Genomic DNA, 24,366 nt, shown 5'->3' on the forward strand with positions numbered 1-24,366 from the left:
AACAGGACTTTAGGAGACTATTATAATAGTCCAGGACAGTTATTGGTGGTGACAGAGATTAAGAGAGGCAGATGGATTTGAGAGATATTTAGGGATAGAAAGTTCCCTCATCCTACTGTTTATTCCAGTTAAAAGTCACAAAACCTGGCGCTTATCTGAATATGAGGAATTGATAGAGAGGGAAGTGGCAATAATGACCCTCAGGCTCCTGTAGCTGGATGAATAATTAAATCATTTACTGAGATGAGAAATTCAGCATGAAGAAAAGGTTTGGGGGGAAAGATGTGGGAGTTTAGTTCTAGATATGCTAAGGTTGAGGTGCCCTTGGAGATATACAAGTAAATATATTAAGTAGACGATATTAAGTAGACATACAAGTAAAGATGTTAGGTGGATTGATAGATGGGCCTGGAGTTAAGAGAAGTGGTGTAGCCTGGAGATAAGTATTTGGGAGTCTTCAGCATGTTGATTGTAACAGAAGCCGTACTATAGATGAGATCATTTATAGAGAGAAAAAAGCAAAAAGAATAAAGAGGACTTTTCAGGAGCCTTGAGGAACTCTCAACTTTTAGAGTCATGCAGAAAAATGTCAGCCATCACAATAGAGAAGGAGCACCGTAATAAGATGAAAATCTACCTTAGACAGCAAAGGGAAGAAAGGGTCTCCAGTTGGAGGTGTCGCCAACCTGTGCTTCTGAGAGGTTAAGAAAAAGTGAGGATCGAGAAATGCCCTTTTTGATTTTGTGACATGAAGGTCATTAGTAACTTTAGAAAGCACATTTCCACAGAGTAATGGGGAATAGACACCTGACTAAAGTGGGCTGAGAAGTGAAAACAAAGAAGGAAAATGAACATATTGTGAGCACGGGAATAAAGAGAGAACAGTAGCTGAGTCGTCAAGTGGGATCAAGGAACTTTTCATTTATTGTTTACTTGTTTTTGCTGTTAGTTGTTCTTGTGGTTTGCTATTGCTTTTCAAACGATAAAGACCCGAGCACGTTTAATTGTTGATGTGCACAATGCGGTAAAAAAGGACAATTCACTTTGGGAGGCCGAGGTGGGCGGATCACGAGGTCAGGAGATTGAGACCATCCTGGCTAACACGGAGAAACCCCGTCTCTACTAAAAATACAAAAAATTAGCCGGGCGTGGTGGCGGGCGCCTGTAGTCCCAGCTACTTGGGAGGCTGAGGCAGGAGAATGGGGTGAACCCGGGAAGCAGAGCTTGTAGTGAGCCGAGATTGTGCCCCTGCACTCCAGCCTAGGTGACAGAGGGACACTCTGTCACAAAAAAAAAAAAAAAAAGGACAATTAAAATTATAGAGGAGAGAAAGACTGAATGCAGGGGTCAAATTCCTGAGAAGGAAAAGACCTGGCACATAGAAGATGGAGCCAACCTTGGGCAGGAGGAGGAAAATCCCCTGTATCTTAACAGGAGCGAGGAGCAAGAGGAAGGTTACAGGGCAGTTGCATTTAAACACCTAATGAAGGAAGTTAACAAAGTTCCATCTGGTAACTTCTGTTTTCTTTATGAATTAAAATATGAGACCATCTGCTGAGAGTGAGAGACAAGGGAGGAAAAGCATCTCAGGATTGAGGAAAGCAACACAGAACAAAAGTGGAATGTGAAGCAGTGTGGTAAGTCCACTCTACTTTTATGAGCATGAACTTATGAATTAATGAATGTTTACATACACTGACATTATAGGAGAAATTATGTTGCATAGGATAGCATACATGACATCATAAAGAACCTATATTCCCACATCATCAAATCATCAACTTAGCAGGAGTTCATTGTATTTTTAGAAATCTTACTAGTCTACAATTCATGTTATTCACACACAGTGCAAACAAAACTGATTTCAGGGGAGAAAAAGTGTGTGTGTGTGTGTAGTTTATAATACTGTTTTCCAACTACAACACATTTCCACCAAGTTGAGCAAATTGAGATGATTATATTTTTTAATTGGTAAACTGTCCATATGGATGAAGGAGGCAGGTAATTCCCTTCAGGTACTGCTTCCCTTGATTTCTCTCTTTGCCCATCCGTGAACTAGCACTGGTTTACAAATTGATCATGTAGATATCTGCTTTAATAAATGGCTAAGACAGCACCGAGCACAGAGCAAATGCCAAATAAATAATTACTGTTTGATAAAAGTGCTTCTTATCAGCAAGGCCAGTATTTGTATGTAAAATAATGCTTCCATGGGGCTCAAAAATAGTTTGCTCTCTTAAATGAGTTAAATATGCCCACAGAAATCATGTTGACACTACCCACTTGCTCAGCAGAGATAAACATTTGTTCTAGTCCAGTCTGAATTCATTTAATTTCAAAATTTTGGCATTAGAATTAAGGAAGTTTCACCATTCAAAAAATATTTAGGTATAAACAAGTTACAGAATCACCCTCACACTCCTACCTATTTCAGATGTTGCAGAAGGTATAGTAGAGTGTGGATTATTCACCAGATGGCATTTTCATTTCAGGTTGACCACAGTCCAGTAAGCACATTAGCAAATTGAACAGAGGTAACTAAGACCCACACTATCTTGGCATGCAGCTGCTGAATGTGTCCTATTTTATCAGAGATCATCTATTCTCTTTCAACACGATTGGAAGCAGTCTTTGCTGGTGTTTTTGTAAATTGCTCATTAATCAAAACGGATTTATTGGGCATCCATAGTATACAAAGCCTGTACTAAGTGATTCAAAATAACGGTTGCCTAGTTACCTTAAAATGGAAAAATTCCCCTAGGAAGGTTAAAATCAAAGGAAAAGGAGACAAGAAAACATTATATTTGATGACACCTGGCTATTTCATAAGGGATTTTACTGCCATTACAGCCATTTTCTTTTAAACATAATATCCATCCATTCATTCGTTCATTCAATTATTCATTCATTTTTTTTTTTTTTTTTTTTTTTTTTGAGACGGAGTCTCGCTCTGTCGCCCAGGCTGGAGTGCAGTGGCGCAATCTCGGCTCACTGCAAGCTCCGCCTCCCGGGTTCACGCCATTATCCTGCCTCAGCCTCTCTGAGTAGCTGGGACTACAGGCGCCCGCCACCACGCCCGGCTAATTTTTTTGTATTTTTAGTAGAGACGGGGTTTCACTGTGGTCTCGATCTCCTGACCTCGCGATCCACCTGCCTCAGCCTCCCAAAGTGCTGGGATTACAAGCGTGAGCCACCGTGCCCGGCCCAATTATTCATTCATTTATGCAAGTGAGTCACCACTATAATTACACAAGGTCTTTTGCTTGATGCTATAAAGGAAACAAATAGGATTCAATAGTGGCCGCATAAACATAAGTCTTAGCAAATTCACCAAGCAAGTGCTAGACCACTATTGGTCTTTGTTTAATAAGTCCAGAACTAGAGCAATCTCATTCTTCACTTCATGTGAACTCTGTAGTCATGAGGCATTAGTAAAATGCTCCTTGGAAAGAGTATCCTTCATTTTCTGGTTGAATAGTAAAATCTTGCTGAATACAGATCTACTAATAAGTTGCTTTTATTTAAATTAAACTAGTACATCTGATAATTTTTTTTCCTGTGGTCACGATTAGATTTATTTTGTACTAGCCCTTCTAGTTTTTAATACAAGAGACCACAAAAAGGAAAGTTAACTTTGATTTTCTGAGCAAACGCATATTGTATACACATGAATACACAATGTTGCCAGTTACAACCAACCCTCAACTGCTCAGCCTCTGAGAGATGCAAGCCAGGCAGGTTGTGTGCTGTACTGTGGCCCAAGAATCCTCAATTGCCTCTCCCTATTGTGTATTGAATTTGTGTGCTCAGTTTTAATCCCTATATTAGTTACCTAGGGGTGCTTTAACAAACTACAGCCATCCCTCAGTGTCCAAGGGGAAATGGATTCCAGACTCCCTATTGAGGAGGATTGGGTATTTGAGGATACCCAAATCCATGGATGCTTAAGTCTCTTCTATAAAATGATGTAGTGTTTACATATAACCTATGCACATTCTCCTGGATACTTTAGATCACCTTTAGATTACTTGTAATACCTAATGCTATACAAATGGTTGTTATACGGTATTTGCTGTTTTTTTGGCTTTTTTCTGTTTATTATTATTATACTTTAAGTTTTAGGGTACATGTGCACAATGTGCAGGTTTGTTACATATGTATCCATGTGCCATGTTGGTGTGCTGCACCCATTAACTCGTCATTTAGCATTAGGTGTATCTCCTAATGCTGTCCCTCCCCAATCCCCCCACCCCACAACAGTCCCCGGAGTGTGACGTTCCCCTTCCTGTGTCCATATGTTCTCATTGTTCAATTCCCACCTATAAGTGAGAACATGCGGTGTTTGGTTTTTTGTCCTTGCGATAGTTTACTGAGAATGATGGTTTCCAGTTTCATCCATGTCCCTACAAAGGCGGGAAATCCATGTTCCTACATTTTTTATGGCTGCATAGTATTCCATGGTGTATATGTGCCACATTTCCTTAATCCAGTCTATCGTTGTTGGAGATTTGGGTTGGTTCCAAGTCTTTGCTATTGTGAATAGTGCCACAGTAAACATACGTGTGCATGTGTCTTTATAGCAGCATGATTTATAGTCCTTTGGGTATATACCCAGTAATGGGATGGCTGGGTCAAATGGTATTTCTAGTTCTAGATCCATGAGGAATCGCCACACTGACTTCCACAATGGTTGAACTAGTTTACAGTCCCACCAACAGTGTAAAAGTGTTCCTATTTCTCCACATCCTCTCCAGCACCTGTTGTTTCCTGACTTTTTAATGATGGCCATTCTAATTGGTGTGAGATGGTATCTCATTGTGGCTTTGATTTGCATTTCTCTGATGGCCAGTGATGATGAGCATTTTTTCATGTGTTTTTTGGCTGCATAAATGTCTTCTTTTGAGAAGTGTCTGTTCATGTCCTTTGCCCACTTTTTGATGGGGTTCTTTGTTTTTTTCTTGTAAATTTGTTTGAGTTCATTGTAGATTCTGGATATTAGCCCTTTGTCAGATGAGTAGGTTGCAAAGATTTTCTCCCATTTTGTAGGTTTCCTGTTCACTCTGATGGTAGTTTCTTTTGCTGTGCAGAAGCTCTTTAGTTTAATTAGATCCCATTTATCAACTTTGGCTTTTGTTGCCATTGCTTTTGGTGTTTTAGACATGAAGTCCTTGCCATGCCTACGTCCTGAATGGTATTGCCTAGCTTTTCTTCTAGGGTTTTTATGGTTTTAGGTCTAACATTTAAGTCTTTAATCCATCTTGAATTAATTTTTGTATAAGGTGTAAGGAAGGGATCCAGTTTCAGCTTTCTACATATGGCCAGCCAGTTTTCCCAGCACCATTTATTAAATAGGGAATCCTTTCCCCATTGCTTGTTTCTGTCAGGTTTGTCAAAGATCAGATAGTTGTAGATATGTGGCATCATTTCTGAGGGCTCTGTTCTGTTCCATTGATCTATGTCTCTGTTTTGGTATCAGTACCATACTGTTTTGGTTACTGTAGCCTTGTAGTATAGTTTGAAGTCAGGTAGCATGATGCCTCCAGCTTTGTTCTTTTGGCTTAGTATTGACTTGGTGATGCGGGCTCTTTTTTGGCTCCATGTGAACTTTAAAGTAGTTTCTTCCAATTCTGTGAAGAAAGTCATTGGTAGCTTGATGGGGATGGCATTGAATCTATAAATTACCTTGGGCAGTATGGCCATTTTCATGATATTGATTCTTCCAACCCATGAGCATGGAACGTTCTTCCATTTGTTTGTATCCTCTTTGATTTCATTGAGTAGTGGTTTGTAGTTCTCCTTGAAGAAGTCCTTCACATCCCTTAAAAGTTGGATTCCTAGGTATTTTATTCTCTTTGAAGCAATTGTGAATGGGAGTTCACTCATGATTTGGCTCTCTGTTTGTCTGTTATTGGTGTACAAGAATGCTTGTGATTTTTGTACATTGATTTTGTATCCTGAGACTTTGCTGAAGTTGCTTATCAGCTTGAGGAGATTTTGGGCTGAGATGATGGGGTTTTCTAGATATACAATCATGTCATCTGCAAACAGGGACAGTTTGACTTCCTCTTTTCCTAATTGAATACCCTTTATTTCCTTCTCCTGCCTGATTGCCCTGGCCAGAACTTCCAACACTATGTTGAATAGGAGTGGTGAGAGAGGGCATCCCTGTCTTGTGCCAGTTTTCAAAGGGAATGCTTCCAGTTTTTGCCCATTTAGTATGATATTGGCTGTGGCTTTGTCATAAATAGCTCTTATTATTTTGAGATACGTCCCATCAATACCTAATTTATTGAGAGTTTTTAGCATGAACGGTTGTTGAATTTTGTCAAAGGCCTTTTCTGCATCTATTGAGATAATCATGTCGTTTTTGTCTTAGGTTCTGTTTATATGCTGGATTACATTTATTGATTTGCGTATGTTGAACCAGCCTTGCATCCCAGGGTTGAAGCCCACTTGATTATGGTGGATAAGCTTTTTGATGTGCTGCTGGATTCGGTTTGCCAGTATTTTATTGAGGATTTTTTAATCAATGTTCATCAAGGATATTGGTCTAAAATTCTCTTTTATGCTTGTGTCTCTGCCAGGCTTTGGTATCAGGATGATGCTGGCCTCATAAAATGAGTTAAGGACGATTCCCTCTTTTTCTATTGATTGGAATAGTTTCAGAACGAATGGTACCAGATCCTCCTTGTATCTCTGGTAGAATTTAGCTATGAATCCATCAGGTCCTGGAGTCTTTCTGGTTGGTAAGCTATTGATTATTGCCACAATTTCAGAGCCTGTTATTGGTCTATTCAGAGATTCAACTTCTTCCTGGTTTAGTCTTGGGAGGGTGTATTTGTCGAGGAATTTATCTATTACTTCTAGATTTTCTAGTTTATTTGCATAGAGGTGTTTGTAGTATTCTCTGATGGTAGATGTATTTCTGTGGGATCGGTGGTGATATCCTCTTTATCACTTTTTATTGCATCTATTTGATTCTTCTCTCTTTTCTTCTTTATTAGTCTTGCTAGTGGTCTATCAATTTTGTTGATCTTTTTAAAAAACCAGCTCCTGGATTCATTAATTTTTGAAGGGTTTTTTGTGTCTCTATTTCCTTCAGTTCTGCTCTGATTTTAGTTATTTCTTGTCTTCTGCTAGCTGTTGAATGTGTTTGCTCTTGCTTTTCTAGTTCTTTTAATTGTGATGTTAGGGTGTCAATTTTGGATCTTTCCTGCTTTCTCTTGTGGGCATTTAGTGCTATAAATTTCCCTCTACACACTGCTTTGAATGTGTCCCAGAGATTCTGGTATGTTGTGTCTTTGTTCTCATTGGTTTCAAAGAATATCTTTATTTCTGTCTTCATTTCGTTATGTACCCAGTAGTCATTCAGGAGCAGGTTGTTCAGTTTCCATGTAGTTGAGCGGTTTTGAGGGAGTTTCTTAATCCTGAGTTCTAGTTTGATGGCACTGTGGTCTGAGAGGCAGTTTGTTATAATTTCTGTTCTTTTACATTTGCTGAGGAGAGCTTTACTTCCAACTATGTGGTCAATTTTGGAATAGGTGTGGTGTGGTGCTGAAAAAAATGTATATTCTGTTGATTTGGGGTGGAGAGTTCTGTAGATGTCTATTAGGTCCGCTTGGTGCAGAGCTGAGTTCAATTCCTGGATATCCTTGTTAACTTTCTGTCTCATTGATCTGTCTAATGTTGACAGTGGGGTGTTAAAGTCTCCCATTATTATTGTGTGGGAGTCTAGGTCTCTTTGTAGGTCACTCAGGACTTGCTTTATGAATCTGGGTGCTCCTGTATTGGGTGCATATATATTTAGGATAGTTAGCTCTTCTTGTTGAATTGATCCCTTTACCATTATGTAATGGTCTTCTTTGTCTCTTTCGATCTTTGTTGGTTTAAAGTCTATTTTATCAGAGACTAGGATTGCAACCCCTGCCTTTTTTTGTTTTCCATTTGCTTGGTAGATCTTCCTCCATCCCTTTATTTTGAGCCTATGTGTGTCTCTGCACGTGAGATGGGTTTCCTGAATACAGTACACTGATGGGTCTTGACTCCGTATCCACTTTGCCAGTCTGTGTCTTTTAATTGGAGCATTTAGCCCATTTATATTTAAAGTTAATATTGTTATGTGTGAATTTGATCCTGTCATTATGATGTTAGCTGGTTATTTTGCTTGTTAGTTCATGCAGTTTCTTCCTAGCCTCAATGGTCTTTACAATTTGGCATGTTTTTGCAGTGGCTGGTACTGGTTGTTCCTTTCCATGTTTAGTGCTTCCTTCAGGAGCTCTTTTAGGGCAGGCCTGGTGGTGACAAAATCTCTCAGCATTTGCTTGTCTGTAAAGGATTTTATTTCTCCTTCACTTATGAAGCTTAGTTTGGCTGGATATGAAATTCTGTGGTGAAAATTCTTTTCTTTAAGAATGTTGAATATTGGCCCCCACTGTCTTCTGGCTTGTAGAGTTCCTGCTGAGAGATCAGCTGTTAGTCTGATGGGCTTCCCTTTGTGGGTAACCCGACCTTTCTCTCTGGCCACCCTTAACATTTTTTCCTTCATTTCAACTTTGGTGAATCTGACAATTATGTGTCTTGGAGTTGCTCTTCTCAAGGAGTATCTTTGTGGCATTCCCTTTATGTCCTGAATCTGAATGTTGGCCCGCCTTGCTAGATTGGGGAAGTTCTCCTGGATAATATCTTGCAGAGTGTTTTCCAACTTGGTTCCATTCTCCCCGTGACTTTCAGGTACACCAATCAGACATAGGTTTGGTCTATTCACATAGTCCCATATTTCTTGGAGGCTTTGTTCATTACTTTTTATTCTTTTTTCTCTAAACTTCCCTTCTCACTTCATTTCATTCATTTCATCTTCCATCACTGATACCCTTTCTTCCAGTTGATCGCATCGGCTACTGAGGCTTCTGCAGTCTTCACGTAGTTCTCGAAACTTGGCTTTCAGCTCCATCAGCTCCTTTAAGCACTTCTCTGCATTGATTATTTTAGTTAAACATTCGTCTAATTTTTTTCAAAGTTTTTAACATCTTTGCCATTGGTTTGAATTTCCTCCTGTAGCTCAGAGTAGTTTGATCATCTGAAGCCTTCTTCTCTCAACTCATCAAAGTCATTTTCCATCCAGCTTTGTTCCGTAGCTGGTGAGGAACTGCGTTCCTTTGGAGGAGGACAGGCACTCTGCTTTTCAGAGTTTCCAGTTTTTCTGCTCTGTTTTCTCCCCATCTTTGTAGTTTTTTCTACTTTTGGTCTTTGATGATGGTGATGTACAGATGGGTTTTTGGTGTGGTGTCCTTTCTGTTTGTTAGTTTTCCTTCTAACAGACAGGACCCTCAGCTGCAGGTCTGTTGGTGTTTGCTAGAGGTCCACTCCAGACCCTGTTTGCCTGGGTGTCAGCAGCGGTGGCTGCAGAACAGCAGATTTTCATGAACTGCAAATTCAGCTGTCTGATTGTTCCTCTGGAAGTTTTGTCTCAGAGGAGTACCCGGCCGAGCGAGGTGTCAGTCTGTCCCTACTGGGGGGTGCCTCCCAGTTAGGCTGCTCGGGGGTCAGGGTCCCACTTTAGGAGGCAGTCTGCCCGTTCTCAGATCTCCAGCTGCATGCTGGGAGAACCACTGCTCTCTTCAAAGCTGTCAGACAGGGACATTTAAGTCTGCAGAGGTTACTTAGTATTTTCTTTAGACAATGATGACAAGAAAATAAGTCTGTACATGTTCAGTACAGACCCAACCATCCATTTTTGCTTCTGACATATTTTTAATTTGTAGTTGGTTGAATCCATGGATGTGGAACTCACAGATACAGAGGGCCAACTATACTAGTAACTGGGTGGCTTAAACAATAGAAATGTATTGTGTCACAGCTTTTAAGGATAGAAGTCCAAACTCAAGGTGGCAGGGATGGTTCCTTCTGTGGGCTGTGAGGGAAGGATCTGTCCCAGGCCTCCTTGGTTTGCGAATGGCTGCCTTTTCCTGGTATATCTTCACATTGTCTTCCCTCTATGGGTGCCTGTCTCTGGGTCTACATTTCCCTTAAATAAGGATACTGGTCATATTGGATTAAGGTCCACTTAATGGCTTTATTTTAACTTGATTATCTTTACAAAGACTCTATATCCGAATTCCCCAAATAAGATCATATTCTAAAGTACTATAGGTTAGGATTCCAACCTTTCTTTTTGGGGGCATAATATGAGGGGGTACACAATTAATCTATAACAGTCCCTCTTAAGACTTGGTCACCCCTCAGTCTTTCTCTTTCTCTCTCTCTCTCTCTCTCTCTCTCTCCACCCCCACCTCCACTGCCCCGTCTCTCCAGGAAATCTTCATGCAGTTCTTATATAGAGTAGTAATGCCCATTTTGTCTGTAAGCCTAAGCCACACTACCTAACACAGTTAACCTAAAGCATTGAATGCATTCCCTGAAGTACAATTCTCAAATTTCCTTGGCTCCTTATTGTCCAAGTGTCAGCATTCTCAAGGTGACAAGGATGAGCTTTACTCCTACGTGCTTCTCAGCTTTGTTTTCCCTTGCCCTTCTCTGCTGCAGTTGTCTTTGTTCTGGCCACTGTCATTTCTTACTGAGTATACACACTGATTTGCTAATGAATCTTCCTGCTTTCAACTTCATCTCTCTCCAATCTATACTCCACACATTGTTTCCAGAGGGATTATTCTAAAACAGAAACCTGATCATGCCATGTTCACTTCTGCTGTCAGATAAAATCCAAACTTCTGCCTGTTACTCCTTGTTCTTTATGCATTCTACCCTAGTATCATTCTATGCTGTAACCATGCCAAGTGGGCATAGTCTCTGAATGTACTCTGTTCTTCCACCCCCTCTGCATCTCTGCACACACTGTCCCTTGCCTGGAGTGCCATACCTTATTCATCTATTTAACTTCTCCTTCTTTGAGGCTAGCAAATCATGTAGCACCTCCTCCCACAAGCCTTCCTTCATTCACATTCCTCCCCTTCTACTCTCCCAGAGCACCCTATGCTTATCTTGTTCATTGCCCTTATTATCCTTAATTTTAACACATTCTGAGCTCCTAAAGGTCAGTACTTATACCTTTTGCTCTGTTCCTTATGCAATATTTAGCACAATGCCTAGAACATCAGAGGTACTCAGTAAGTGCTTATTGAATGGATCAGGAACTATAGGGTATTTACCCACCAAGATCAATTTGAGGGTCTCTAAAAGACTCGTGTGCATCAAGAAATGTCTCCACATTTGCAAATTCTACCTTTAGTCAATAAAGAATTTAGTAACAAAGGGAATACATCAGTAACTCCAAGAGAGGTCAGTAACTTCCCTGAGTTCTCCAGATCAGTTAGTTGGCCCTAAGGGGGAAATGCATAGCTAGGTATGAGTCATAAGGGACTAGTCATAGCAGTTGAGAGACTTGGAAGTAATAGGATTGATGCAAAACCTAAACTATGGGTTAATGGAATCAACAGAGGAAAAAATGCAAACTATTTCCTTACCTAACCAGAAAAGAACAGTTATGTTGATGCCCTCCTCTACCTGCTATAGTGCTTATGGGGGGCAATTCTGTGGGGCTGAGTGGCTAAGGTTTCATATAAAATTGCATAGAAACTGTTTTGATCTATATTCATCCCAATTCTAATCATTTTTTAAAAACCACAAAATTTCCCTTTAAATTCTGGACTCCTTTACCTTAGAATTCATGATCACAGCCCAAAGACTATCAATTATTATGAATTAAGCCTGGGTCAACTGAGCAAATTGGCTTCTTCTATACTAAACCCAAGTGGTCAAACACAATTGGGGGAAGTTATATAGCCATGCAAACTAAGTCTTTACTCAATTTTAACAACAACAACAAACTTGGGCATTGTAGGAGTTTATATTTTCCGAAAGTGGCTGCAAGAATATCTTCTTATAATGTGACTTTAGTTAACACTCCATCAAGGGGAGGCAAGAATTAAATTCCCTCCACTTAAATGTAGGCAGGCTTTTGACTACAATGGAAGTGATGTTGCCTTCTGATGACTCATTCTCTTAGAATGTTTGCTTAGAATCCCATCACAGACCGCGAGAAAGTCCAAGTAGGCCATGCCAGCGATATGAGTATGGATCTTGAGAATAAAACCTCCAGACCCCAGTTAAGCTTCCCCCGTTGACACCACATGGAACAGAGACAAGCTATCCCTGCCAAGCTCTCCCCAAATTGCAGATTTAAAAGCAAAACAAATGACTGTTGTTTTCACTCACTAAGCTTTGGAGTGGTTTGTTATGCAGTGACAATAACCAGAATAGATTTCGATAGTTGGATATGGGGTGCTGCCAAAACAAAAACTTAAAATATGTGGCATTAGCACTGAGATTGGGCAGCAGACAGAAGCTGGAAGAGCCCCAAAGCCAGTGCCTGTCAAGTCAAAAGGGCCAAGGAAGGAATGGATTTGTGGAAGCCTTGAAAGCTGTAAGAAAGGTGTTGGTGAAAGCTTAATGGAAAGAAAATGTAACCGGAAGCTGAAACAAAGTTTCTTCTCTCTCTGCAGTGTTTTACCTAGATCTGTGGCAAAAATCTAAGACTCACTGCCTCTCTCTGTCCATGTACAAAGAAGAGGTTCGGTAAGCAGGGTGACGACAGCCTTCAACAAGCCAGGAAGAGAGCCCTCACCAGAACCCGACCATGCCGGTACCCTGCAGATTTCCAGCCTCCAGAACAGGAGATAATACAAATGACGCAGCTTCCTCTTAGTTCTCTGGGGATGCTTGCTCTCAGAATCCAGCCAGTAGTCAGGAGGAAACCCAAGCAGTGCCTGGAGAGCAAAAAAGGCCTCCAGTCCATCGCCTTAGCCAAGTTACTGGTATATAGCCAAAACTAATTTGCCAGCCATGTGAGTTGGCCATCTTAAAAGTGTTCCTCTATTCCCCAGTTGAACAGCCCAAGATCATAAGATATGACACAGATAAGCAGTCCCTGACAGGCCCTGTCAAACTTGCAGATTTGTGAGCAAAATAAATGACTGATGTCAGTTTGTTTTGGGGTGGCCTGTTAATAACAATAGATAACTGATACAGGCATCATCTCCTTTATGTCTTCCTCGAGCTCCAGGTAAGGTTAAGTACTCCCCCATTTTTGCTCCCAAAGAACTCTTTGTGAAACATTATCTTAGCAATTATTGTGCTCTGTTGAATTTAACTCTTCACTTGTCTACCTCTTCGAGCTCAAGGGTAATACCATGCTTTTTGAAAAATTACCTCCTCAAATATATTATGTTTGTCACATTCTCTCTTTCTTCTCCTCTGGAACTTTGATTAGACATGAAAACTTTGCAGTATATCTTTCAAGTCTCTCAGCTTCTCTTTCATATTTTCCACATTTTTGTCTCTGTGCAACATTCTGAAAAATTTCTTCTGGCTTAATTTCCAGTTCACTATATCTCTCTTCAGCTGAATCTCATCTGCTGCTCCACTCATTCATTGAGTTTTAAATTGCATGTGTGTATGTGTAAGTAATTGGAATTTTTTTCATTTCTAAACGTTTTTTTTTTTCCTCTCCAATATGCTAGGTCATTTTCTTTTAGTTTCTATTCCCAAAAAATACCTTCAGGCTCACTTTTTCTTTATAATGGCACAGTCATTTTATAATCTACATCTACTAATTCCAATATTTGAAAGTGCTTAAGGTGTGGATTGGCATTTCCTTGTTTTTGTTGGTTCCTGTTGGGGTTTCTTTCCCTATAGGCTTAATTATTAGAAACTGCTAATTTTAATAATAGGAAAATTATTCATAGAAATTCTTTGGGGTCGTGGAGGAGAGTATATTTCTCTCCAGAGGGATTACATTTGCTTCCACTTGATACCTGAGGGTATAACTTTAAATGCATGAATTGACATTTTTTGGACCACTAAGGTGATACGAATTTTGGGCGGCAATCTGTGAGGGCTAGTTAGTAGTAATAACTCTTCAGGAATTTCCCACCCCCTGACCTGCCTTGTTCTGCTCACAACAAATCATCTTTCCTTGGAGTCCCCTTGAGGTGGGGAATACAGGATTACCTCTGATTCCTCTGAGGGTGTAGCCCTTGGAATCCTAGTTCTATGGAGGAAGGATTTCCTATTACAGTCCCTGAGCTGTACAGGCTGTGCAGATATTTGTTTTCTGTTTCCAAAGCCACAGATGCCTTGAGCACTGAAGTTCATTAGCAGGTTCAGTAAGTTCCCCCAGGACAAATGTGGCTTTAGTGCGGCATTTATTTCCTACCCTCACCAATGTTTTGGCTTGATTATTTCTTACTAACCAACTAATAAAAAGAAATTCCTAATTTAGATGTGATTCCATTTCTGTAATTTTCATATCAGCTTTTTGATACTTTTAAGAAGTTTTTTTCTTTTCTATATTGTATCCAGCATTTTTATTTGTTTTCAGCAAGAGTTGACCTGAGCCTGATCAGCCTTGTTATCTGTGTCCATGTCATTTTCATCCTTGTATCCTCAGCGTTCAGAATTGTGCCCTAGCATGCATAAGAACTCAATTAGTTTTTGACTACTTAATCAATACATAGCTGTGTCTTCAATTTTGCATTCCTTCCTCTATCACCCCTGATATTCCCCTACCCTCTGTGCCCCAATTAAAGTTCTTTCACATTTTGCATATCTATTTCCTGCATTTTCCTATTTTAATGAAGCTTTCCCCCCTGAATATGCTATTTCCCTCATTATCTCTCTTACAGAAAAGTTCTCATTCTTGTCAACTTCCATAGCCTGGGGTCAGCATTGTTTTCATTCTCCATGACTGCTGTGGGTCACTTTCTATTATTTGGCCTTCATCCAAAATCTGATGCTCATCTGAAGTTTACACTATTCTATTATAACATTCTTTTTGTAATTGTATTGCTATCATATGTGGACCTCCAGTCATATCTCTACATTTCTTGAGGGTTTCAGTACTTGATTCCCAATATCTACCCCACCTCATCCCCTAGTACAATGCAGCACTATAGCATAGTGTTTAAGAGCACAAGTTAGACAACTCAAGGTCAAGTACCAAATCCACCCCTCATTAACATGTAACCTTGGGAGACCAGCTAGTGTTTCAATGCCTCAGTTTCCTTATCTGTAAAATGAGAATAATGATATTAGTACCTCACAGCATTGTGAGAATCATATGGAATAATGCATATAAAGCACTTAGAACAGTATCTGCCACATAATAAATGCTCAATAAATTTACTATTTTCATTACTACACTCTTACCTTAAAAGTCTTCCTTCTGTATGTTTATGATTCATTAACACCCTAGCCTCAGTACTGCTCAAAAATCCATTTTTTTCACTTGTACAAAATTCCCTAGACTATTAGGTATAATGGCTTTTCTGAATTTTATTTACTTATTTATTTAGAGACAGGGTGTCACTGTGTCACCCAGGCTGCAGTGCAGTGGTGTGACCATGGTTTACTGCAGCCTTGACCTCCCAAACTCAAGCAATCCTCCCACCTCAGCCTCCTGAATAGCTGGGACTACAGGCGTGTGCCATCATGTCCAGCTAATTTTTTAATTGTTTATAGTGATGGGGTTTCACCAGGTTGCCCAGGCTAGTTTTGAACTCCTGAGCTCAAGTGATCCACCCACCTTGTCTAGGATTACAGGCATGAGGTAGTGTCTGTAATAGGCTAGTGCTAAGAATACAGGCATGAGCCATCGCTCCTGGACTGAATTTTAATTTCACCCTTCTTAAGATCTAGCTCTTACTTTTAGCCAATAACCTTTTATCTTACCCAGAAATTGAATCCATTTGAAAATAAATATTTCAGAATTTCTCTATATTCATAACCATGCTGTCTTCTCGCTACTCTCTGGGGAAGCAAGATCTGTGCTTCCCTAAACTAGCTGAGTCTTAACTTCTACCCATTCTGTTCTGTCTTTTTATTCTTTATCTTCAATACCTTGCTCTACCAGAAAATACCTCTAAACTTGATCAAGCCTTATTTATCCTAACATAAACTAGCTATTTCCCTCTTGCACCTGCTTTCTTCTTATGTTACTATCATACCTCTTCTTCCAATCTCCTTGAAAGAGTCATCTGTACTCTCTACTCCATTTCCCAGTGTCTTATTTCCCATTTCCCAATGTCTCACTATTAACCTCCAGACATCTACTTTTACCACATTACTTCTAAAATTTACTATTCAAAAGTAAGTTGCAGTTGCATTACCAAACCAAAAAAAAAAAAAAAAGCCTCTCTTCAGAACTTTTCTTACAACTCCTTCGCAGCATTAAATATATTGACCATCCACTTGAAAATTTCCTCCTTCATTAGCTTTCATGTAATCCCTCTGTATTCTTTCTTAAGGTAATAGAAAGAAACTATAATGGTAGTCAAAAATCCATGTTCAAGCATAGGCCCCACTATTGCTCTTAAAACTCTAATTTCTTTATCAGCAAAACAGGGATAATATTTGTCTTGCTTTGTTCACTAGTTTGTAATGCAAAAAAAAATAAAATAATGAATCTGATAATGCCATAAAAGACATGAAATATATAAAGCAGTTAAGTAAGATTTGATAACTTGGTAACAGACAGGCTACAGAAAACGATACAAAAAGACTCTTGCTACCCAATTGGCTATGAACTCCTGAAGGACCCAAAGCTGTGTATCTTACTTGGAAGGTTTTTTTAGTATTAAAAGGTTTCAAAGCATCTTCATCAAAGCATTACCATGTCCATTATGGCTTTTACCAGGAAGTTAGGAGACTTCAAATAAAAAACCCTCTGACCTACCTGGACTCACTTCAAAATGAAAAAATAATTATTGGAACTACATTGGGGGAACTTCCATTTTGATAACATAGTAGGAAATCAAAATGTTAATGATGCATCTTCATATGAACAAGCAAGTAAATTGAATCAGGCCAATTATGAGTAAGAGATATTACCAGTTCTTGGGGAAGGTGCCCTTGCAATTTCTAAGGAGCAAGGTTTCTTTGTAACAGCTGTGTCCATGAGATCACACAGAAAGTTCTCATTTTCTGAAGGAAATGTATCCAGAGAAGCAGATGGTACAATTTCCATAGTGTAATTTCTCTTCTTTGGATAGGACTCCTGAAAAGAAGAAAAAATAAAAACAGCTTTGTGATGAAGAAACAGCCTTGTTTAATTTATAAAAACTGGAAAAGATAATCAGGTTCATTAGTTCTTTCCAAAGTGATTGACAGCTGACGATTCATCTGTTTGAATAAATTATAGAATCATGTAAACCCAATATCAGTGATATTTTTAAGGGTCCTCATAATTTAAAAGGACTGAATTTATTACTGAATTAGTAAAGGTATTGCCCTTTTTTGTAATATATATATCTATTATCTAGTTATGGCATAAACTGTTGGTTAACTAATCAACAGTCATTCCCAAGACTCTACTCCTTTGCCGGCCTCCTGGAGACAGCCATATAACTCAACTTTGGCCCATTAGATGTAAGACGAAGTTTGCCAAAAGGCTCGTGGAAAAACATTTTTCCCCAGGGAAGAAGCATATAAGGAGGCTCTTTCAGAGCCAAGGCCATCCCCAGGCTCCTCTCTTTGGATGCAGTTTTGACATCCGGAGCTAGGGCAAGCATTTTGTGACCATAAGGCAAGAATCTTCAGATCAAAAAGGTAACAAGCCAAGAATAGCAACAGAAGGATAAAAAGAGCCTGGGACATTGATGATATCATTGAGCTGCTCAAATAGACCCAGGGCAAGTTTCTCCAGTCTTCTTACATAAATAATAACATTCTTACAGTTTGAGCCATTGCTAACTGGGTTTTCTGTCATTTAGAGTTAAATATCTTGCCATCCAGCACACTAGTATTTTTCCTTGTAAATACTGTTAACTAATATACTAAGGTACTCTTTTCAGATTAGGATAAAATATGGGTCCAGTTCTATATGATTGATTCTTTGATATATTCTAAAAATTAGAATTTATTTCATTTTATAAGATTTTAATTTCTTGTACATAAGGCATTAATTTGTCAACAAATACTTATTGGGCATCTATTATATATATGTAGAATATATATAGCATATTTATATGCTATATATATATATAAATTATGTGCTAAATGCTGGACTTTTTTAAAACTAATGAGACATAATCCTTGCTCTGAAGAAGTTCACAGTCTGCTGCAGAAGACTGTGAAATTCTGCATGATGAAATTCACAATTAATCATAGTTTATTTTTGCTACAGATCCTCCTCAACTTTACAAAAAAACCCAAAGTAAGTTGAAAATATTGTAAGTAGAAACTGCATTTAATACACTTAACCTACCAAACAGCATAGCTTAGCCTAGCCTACCTTAAACGTGCTCATTAGCCTATACTTTGGCAAAATCATCTGGTAACACAGTACATTGTAGAATATTGGTTATTTACCCTTGTGATCTTATGGCTGACTGGGAGTTGTGGCTTGCTACCACTGCTCAGCATCATGAGAGAGTATCTATCATAGGGTATATTGCTAGCCCAGGAAGAGATTCAAAATCTGATGTACAGTTTCTACTGAACATACACTGCTTTCACACCATTGCAAAGTCAAAAACTCGTAAGTTGAACCATCATGAGTCGCAGACCATCTGTATGTGCTGCCTTTATAAAGTACGCTTCACAATCGAGAAAAAGACAAATAAGAAAATAAACTAATATTTTTGAAAAATCTCCCTAAGTATATTCTAGGGCTGATAAAGACTTAGCACGAATTCCTAGTTTTTCCACAGGGATATTACAGTACAGCAGAATTCAAGGTCAGGGTAATTGCTTTCAGATAATACCAGACCCTCACACATCAGAGAGTCAATTATGGTCATGATACTCCATTGAAAGCAGGAAATTGGGAGTAATTTATTTTTAACAACAAAGGGTGACAAAGTAGAAGGCATCCAGAGCAAAGCAATCAGGATGGCGTATAATTCTGAAACCATGTCAGGGAAGAAATGATGAAAGGAACTGCAGTGTTCTATCCAGAGAAGCCTTATAGCCACATAATAGTTTTCTCAATGATTTGAAAGGCTATCCCTCATCAACTATCCCACAAAGGGGGGACGGGGAAAAGTTACTGTGGTAGATTTATTCTAACACCCATAAGGACAAGACAAAGACGAATGTTTATACGTCAAGAAGGGCAAATTTGGCTCAATACAAAACATAATTTTCTATGAATTAATAATATTGTTTATCTTTTAAAATAAAAATGCACTATAAAATTAGTTAACAAATAGCATTAGAAAGCAACAGAAGGAATTCCTCATTACTGAAAATCTTCCAGCAGAATTATCTGCTGATAAAATTGTGGATGAAACACATTGTACAATGAGTTCAGCACGTTACTATAAGCTCCATGAAGCCTGGAATTTGTCTTGTTCACTACTCTATCCCTAAAATCTAATACAGGTCCTGCCAATAGTTGATGAGTTGATGCTCAATAAATACGTATTGATCAACTGAACAGTCTCTAGTGTCCTTTAAACAAAGCTAACTACAAGTTATGGAAATGATTTTTTTTTCAAATGTAAATTATTTTGCCTTTCAGTTCAGTTAATATTGTTCACTAGTTTGCATATAAAAAGTGAAAAACTGAGATTACAACGATAAGATTGTAAAGATTCCATGAAAAAAAGAGTCTCCAGTTAAACTCCTAGTTCCATCCTGAAATTAAATTAATCAAAACCACCCATGGATTTAGTTAAGTTGGAATTTTACAGTGTGTATGAACACTTCTGAGGATTTTTAAAGCCTCGAAAACCACTTTGAAATTTAATCACAAAGCATGGGTTAATTTGCTTTCTTCCTTAAAAATTAAGTATATAGGTTTATTAGAGAATAATTGGAAAATATAAAGAAAGAGGAAAATAATCACATGAACATCAAGCATGTTGAGATAACTGAGGGTAATATTTTGGTGACCATCCTCCCAGACTGTTTCACTCTGTGAATATGTGTGGACATGTGAGTATGTGCAAAGGAAAGAAGAAATATTTTAAACAATAATGAAGTACTCCCTCTTCTGCTTCCTAATGGAGGGCCATAATTTCTTCTTGGAATATAAGTCTTTATAGAACCTGGCTTCCTTAGGGAAGGTGAGGCCCCTGAGGCAAGGAGTTGGTAAAAACAAAGATAGTGAAACAACGCTTTTGTAACCAAATAGTTCAGTGTCAAAAAAGAGAGATAGTTCAACAAAATACTGACAAGTGACCGTCAAAAGAGGATATGCAAGATAATTTTTTTAAAAAAATGGATCCATGTGTGTCCACTACTCAGTTTAAGAGGTAGAATGTTACCATTACATCATTGAAACCTGTCCCCCAACCCACCCCATGTTCATCTTTCCAATCTTACTCTTTTTCCTCCTCTACCAGGGCTAAATGCTTTCTGAACTTTGTGTTTTTAATTCCTTGGATTGTGTTAAATTTTAACTATACATGTAAGTATCAATAAAAAATAAAATTTTAGTACTGTATGCTTTCAAACTATATACATAGTATCAAATGCTCTAGTTCTTCTGTGATTTTTCTCAATCAATATTATGTTTCTGAGTTTCATCTATTTTCAGTATGGTACAGGAGCTCATTGTTTAAGGTTACCACAATTCATTTACACATTCTCCTGACAATGGACTTTTAAATGTTTCCTAGGTGTTTTCTTATTTAGGATAATGTTATTATAAATTTTCCCATATGAAGTCTCTTGGAGCGAGTAACCAGGGTTATGCTGCCTATTCTAGTAGTGATGGGGAAGAGTCAAGAACAGACAGCAGATGAGAAAAATAAATGAAATCAAGAGATGATAATGAGAATGGAAATTGTATGCCCTGTAGATTCTATAGAATCTTGAGGATAGCATTTGCAGTTTTCTACCCAAGGTGGCAGGAGGGTTCAAAGGATATTCTGTAAATCTTATTAAAATATTATATATAAGTATAGTATTATAGAAAATATTTCCTAATCTGTTATTTACCTCTAATGATATATTTTGTACCATTTTCAATGACAATTATATGTCTACATGATGAACTTGGGTCCCAATACATACCTTGTCATAATTTATTTGGCCAATCCTATCATATTGAAATTTTAATGTTTTGCTTTGAAGGAAACATTCTTGTTCATATATTTTGTTTACATATTCAACTACTTTGAAATAGAATTCCTGTGATAATAGGTATATGCCTTATATTTACATATAATTGAATCTGCATCTGGACTTTCTAATTGGTTCCATATATATGTCTATTCTCGTACAGGCATACTTCAAGCTGTATCGTGTTTTACAGATACTGCATTTTTTAAAAAATGAAGATTTATGGCAACCCTGCATTGAGCAATTCTATCAGCACCGTTTTTCCAATATGTTCTTATTTTGTGTCACATTTTGGTAATTCTCCTAATACGTCAAATTTTTCATTATATCTGTTATGGCCATCTGGATCAGTGAGCTTTGATGTTACTGTTGTAATTGTTTTGGAATGTCACAAGCCACAATCATATAAAACAGTGAACTTAATGCATAAATGTAGTATGTGTTCTGACTGCTCCACCAACCAGCCATTCCCCTGTGTCATCTTCTCCTTGGGCCTCCGTATTTCCTGAGACACAACAATATTGAAATTAGGCCAGTTAGTAACCCTTCAATGGCCTCTAAGAGTTCAAGTTCAAGAAGAGTCACACGTCTCTCACTTTAAATAAAAAGCTAACAATGATTAAGGTTAGTGAAGAAGACATGTCAAAAAGCTAGGCCTCTTGTGCCAAACAGCTAGCCAAGCTGTGAATGCAAAGGAAAAGTTCTTGAAGGAAATTAAAAGTGCTACTCCAGTGAACACACAAATGATAAGAAAGGGAAACAGTCTTATTGCTGATATGGAGAAAGTTTCAGTGGTCTGGATAGAAGATCACACCAGCCACAACATTCACACAAGCCAAATCCTAATCCAGAGCAAGACTCTAATTCTCTTTAATTCAATGAAGTCTGGCAGAGGTGAAGAAGCTGCAGAAGTTTGAAGCTGGCTGTGGTTAGTTCATAAGGCTTAAGGAAAGAAACTAACTCCATAACATAAAAGTGCAAGGTAAAGCATCAAATGCTAATGGAGAAGCTGCAACAAGTTATCCAGAAGATCCTGCTAAGACAATTGATGAAGGTGACTACACTAAACAATAGATTTGCAATGTAGATGAAATAGCCTCATACCAGAGGATGTCATCTAGGACTTTCATAGCTAGAGAAGAGAAGTCAATGCTTGGCTTCAAACTTTAAAAGGACAGTCCAACTCTTTTGTTAGGGGCTAGTGCAGTTGATGACTTTAAGTTGAAGCCAATGCTCATTTACCATTCCAAAAATCCTAGATTCCTTAAAATTTTGATGTTAAATTAACTTTTCCTATGCTCTATAAATGAAACAACAAACCTGGATGACAGCATGTCTGTTGGCAGCATGTCTGTTTACAGCATGATTTACCAAATATTTTAAGCCCACTATTGAGACCTACTATTCACAAGAAAAGATTCCTTTCAAAATATTACTGTTCATTGACAAAGCCACTGATCACCCAAGAGCTCTGATAGAGCTGTACAAAGAGATTAATGTTGTTTTCATGCCTGTTAACACAGCATGTATTCTCCAGCCCATAGATCAAGGATTAATTTAGAGTCTCAAGTCTTATTATTTAAGAAATACATTATATAAGGCTATAGCTGTCATAGAAAGTGATTCCTCTGATGAAACTGAGCAAAGTAAATTGAAAACCTTCTAGACAAGATTTTCCATTCTAGATGCCATTCAGAACATTTGTGATTCATCGGATGAAGTCAACATCGATGAGTCTAGATGAAGTTGACTCCAATCCTCATGGAGGACTTTGATAGGTTTGACTTTGGTGGAGGAAGTAACTGCAGATGTGATGGATAAATAGCAAGAGAACTGGAGGTGGAGCCTGAATATAGGACTGAATTGCTGTAATCCCATGATAAAACTTGAATGGATGAGGAGTTGCTTCTTACGGGTGAATAAAGTGGTTTAAGATGAAATACCCTCCTGGTGAAGATGCTGTGAACATTGTAGAAATGATAACAAAGGATTTAGAATGTTACATAAACTTAGTTGATAAAGCAGTGGCAGGGTTTGAGAGGATTGACTCCAATTTTGAAAGAAGTTCTAGTGTGAGTAAAATGCTATCAAACAGCTTTGCAAGCTACAAAGAAATCTTTCATGAAAGGAAGACTCAAATAATGCAGCAAAACTACATTGTTCTCTTATTTTAAGAAACTGCCCACTGATTTTGTATCCTGAGGGTTTGCTGAAATTGCTTATCAGCTTAAGAAGCTTTTGGGCTGAGATGATGGGGTTTTCTAGATACAGGATCATGTCATCTGCAAACAAATATTATTTGACTTCTTCTCTTCCTATTTGAATACCCCTTATTTCTTTCTCTTGCCTGATTGCCCTGGCCAGGACATCTAATACTATGTTGAATAGGAGTGGTGAGAGACGGCATCCTTGTCGTGTGCTGGTTTTCAAGGGGAATGCTTCCAGCTTTTGCCCATTCAGTATGATGTTGGCTGTGGGTGTGTCATATATGGCTGTTATTATTTTGAGGTATGTTCCTTCGATACCTAGTTTATTCAGAATTTTTACCATGAAGGGATGTTGAATTTTATCAATGGCCTTTTCTGCAGGCAAATCATGAATGAACTGCCATTCACAACTGCTACAAAGAGAGCAAAACGCCTAGGAATACAGCTAATAAGTGAGGCAAAGGACCTCTTTAAGGAGAACTACAAACCACTGTTCAAGGAAACCAGAGATGACACAAACAAATGGAAAAACATTCCATGCTCACAGATAGGAAGAATCAATATCGTGAAAATGGCCATACTGCCCAAAGTAATTTATAGACAATGCTGTTCCCATTAAACTACCATTGACATTCTTCACAGAATTAGAAAAAACTAATTGAAAATTCATATGGAACCAAAAGGAGCCCGAATAGCCAAGACAATCCCAAGCAAAATGAAAAAAGTTGGAGGCATCACGCTACCCGACTTCAAACTATACTCAAAGCTATGGTAATGAAAAAAGCATGGAACTGGTGACAAAAACAGACACATAGACCAATGGAACAGAGTAGAGAACTCAGAAATAATATCACACATCCACAACAATCTGATCTTCGACAAACCTGACAAAAACAAGCAATGGAGAGAGGATCTTCTATTTAAAAAATGGTGCTGGGAGAACTGACTAGCCATATGCAGGAAATTGAAACTGGACCCCTTCCCTACACCTTATACAAAAATTAACTAAAGATGGATTAATGATTTCAATGTAAAATGTAAAACTATAAAAACCCCAGAAGAAAATCTAGGCAATACC

At 38.4% G+C, this 24,366-nt stretch overlaps 1 protein-coding gene across 6 annotated transcripts in view; it reads right to left on the bottom strand.

The window, feature by feature from the left end:
• Nucleotides 1–24,366, bottom strand: part of ANKS1B (ankyrin repeat and sterile alpha motif domain containing 1B) — a 1,246,961-nt gene that overhangs the window by 750,799 nt on the left and 471,796 nt on the right. For all 6 annotated transcript variants that reach the window (XM_032170973.2, XM_032170979.2, XM_032170972.2 and 3 more), the window contains exon 10: nucleotides 16,903–17,068. In XM_032170973.2, the coding sequence (XP_032026864.1) occupies nucleotides 16,903–17,068 (166 nt within the window). The remainder of the gene's footprint in view (nucleotides 1–16,902; nucleotides 17,069–24,366) is intronic.

The sequence above is a fragment of the Hylobates moloch genome, unplaced genomic scaffold (genome assembly GCF_009828535.3).
Source record: "Hylobates moloch isolate HMO894 unplaced genomic scaffold, HMol_V3 SCAFFOLD_12, whole genome shotgun sequence".
Classification (NCBI taxonomy): domain Eukaryota; kingdom Metazoa; phylum Chordata; class Mammalia; order Primates; family Hylobatidae; genus Hylobates; species Hylobates moloch.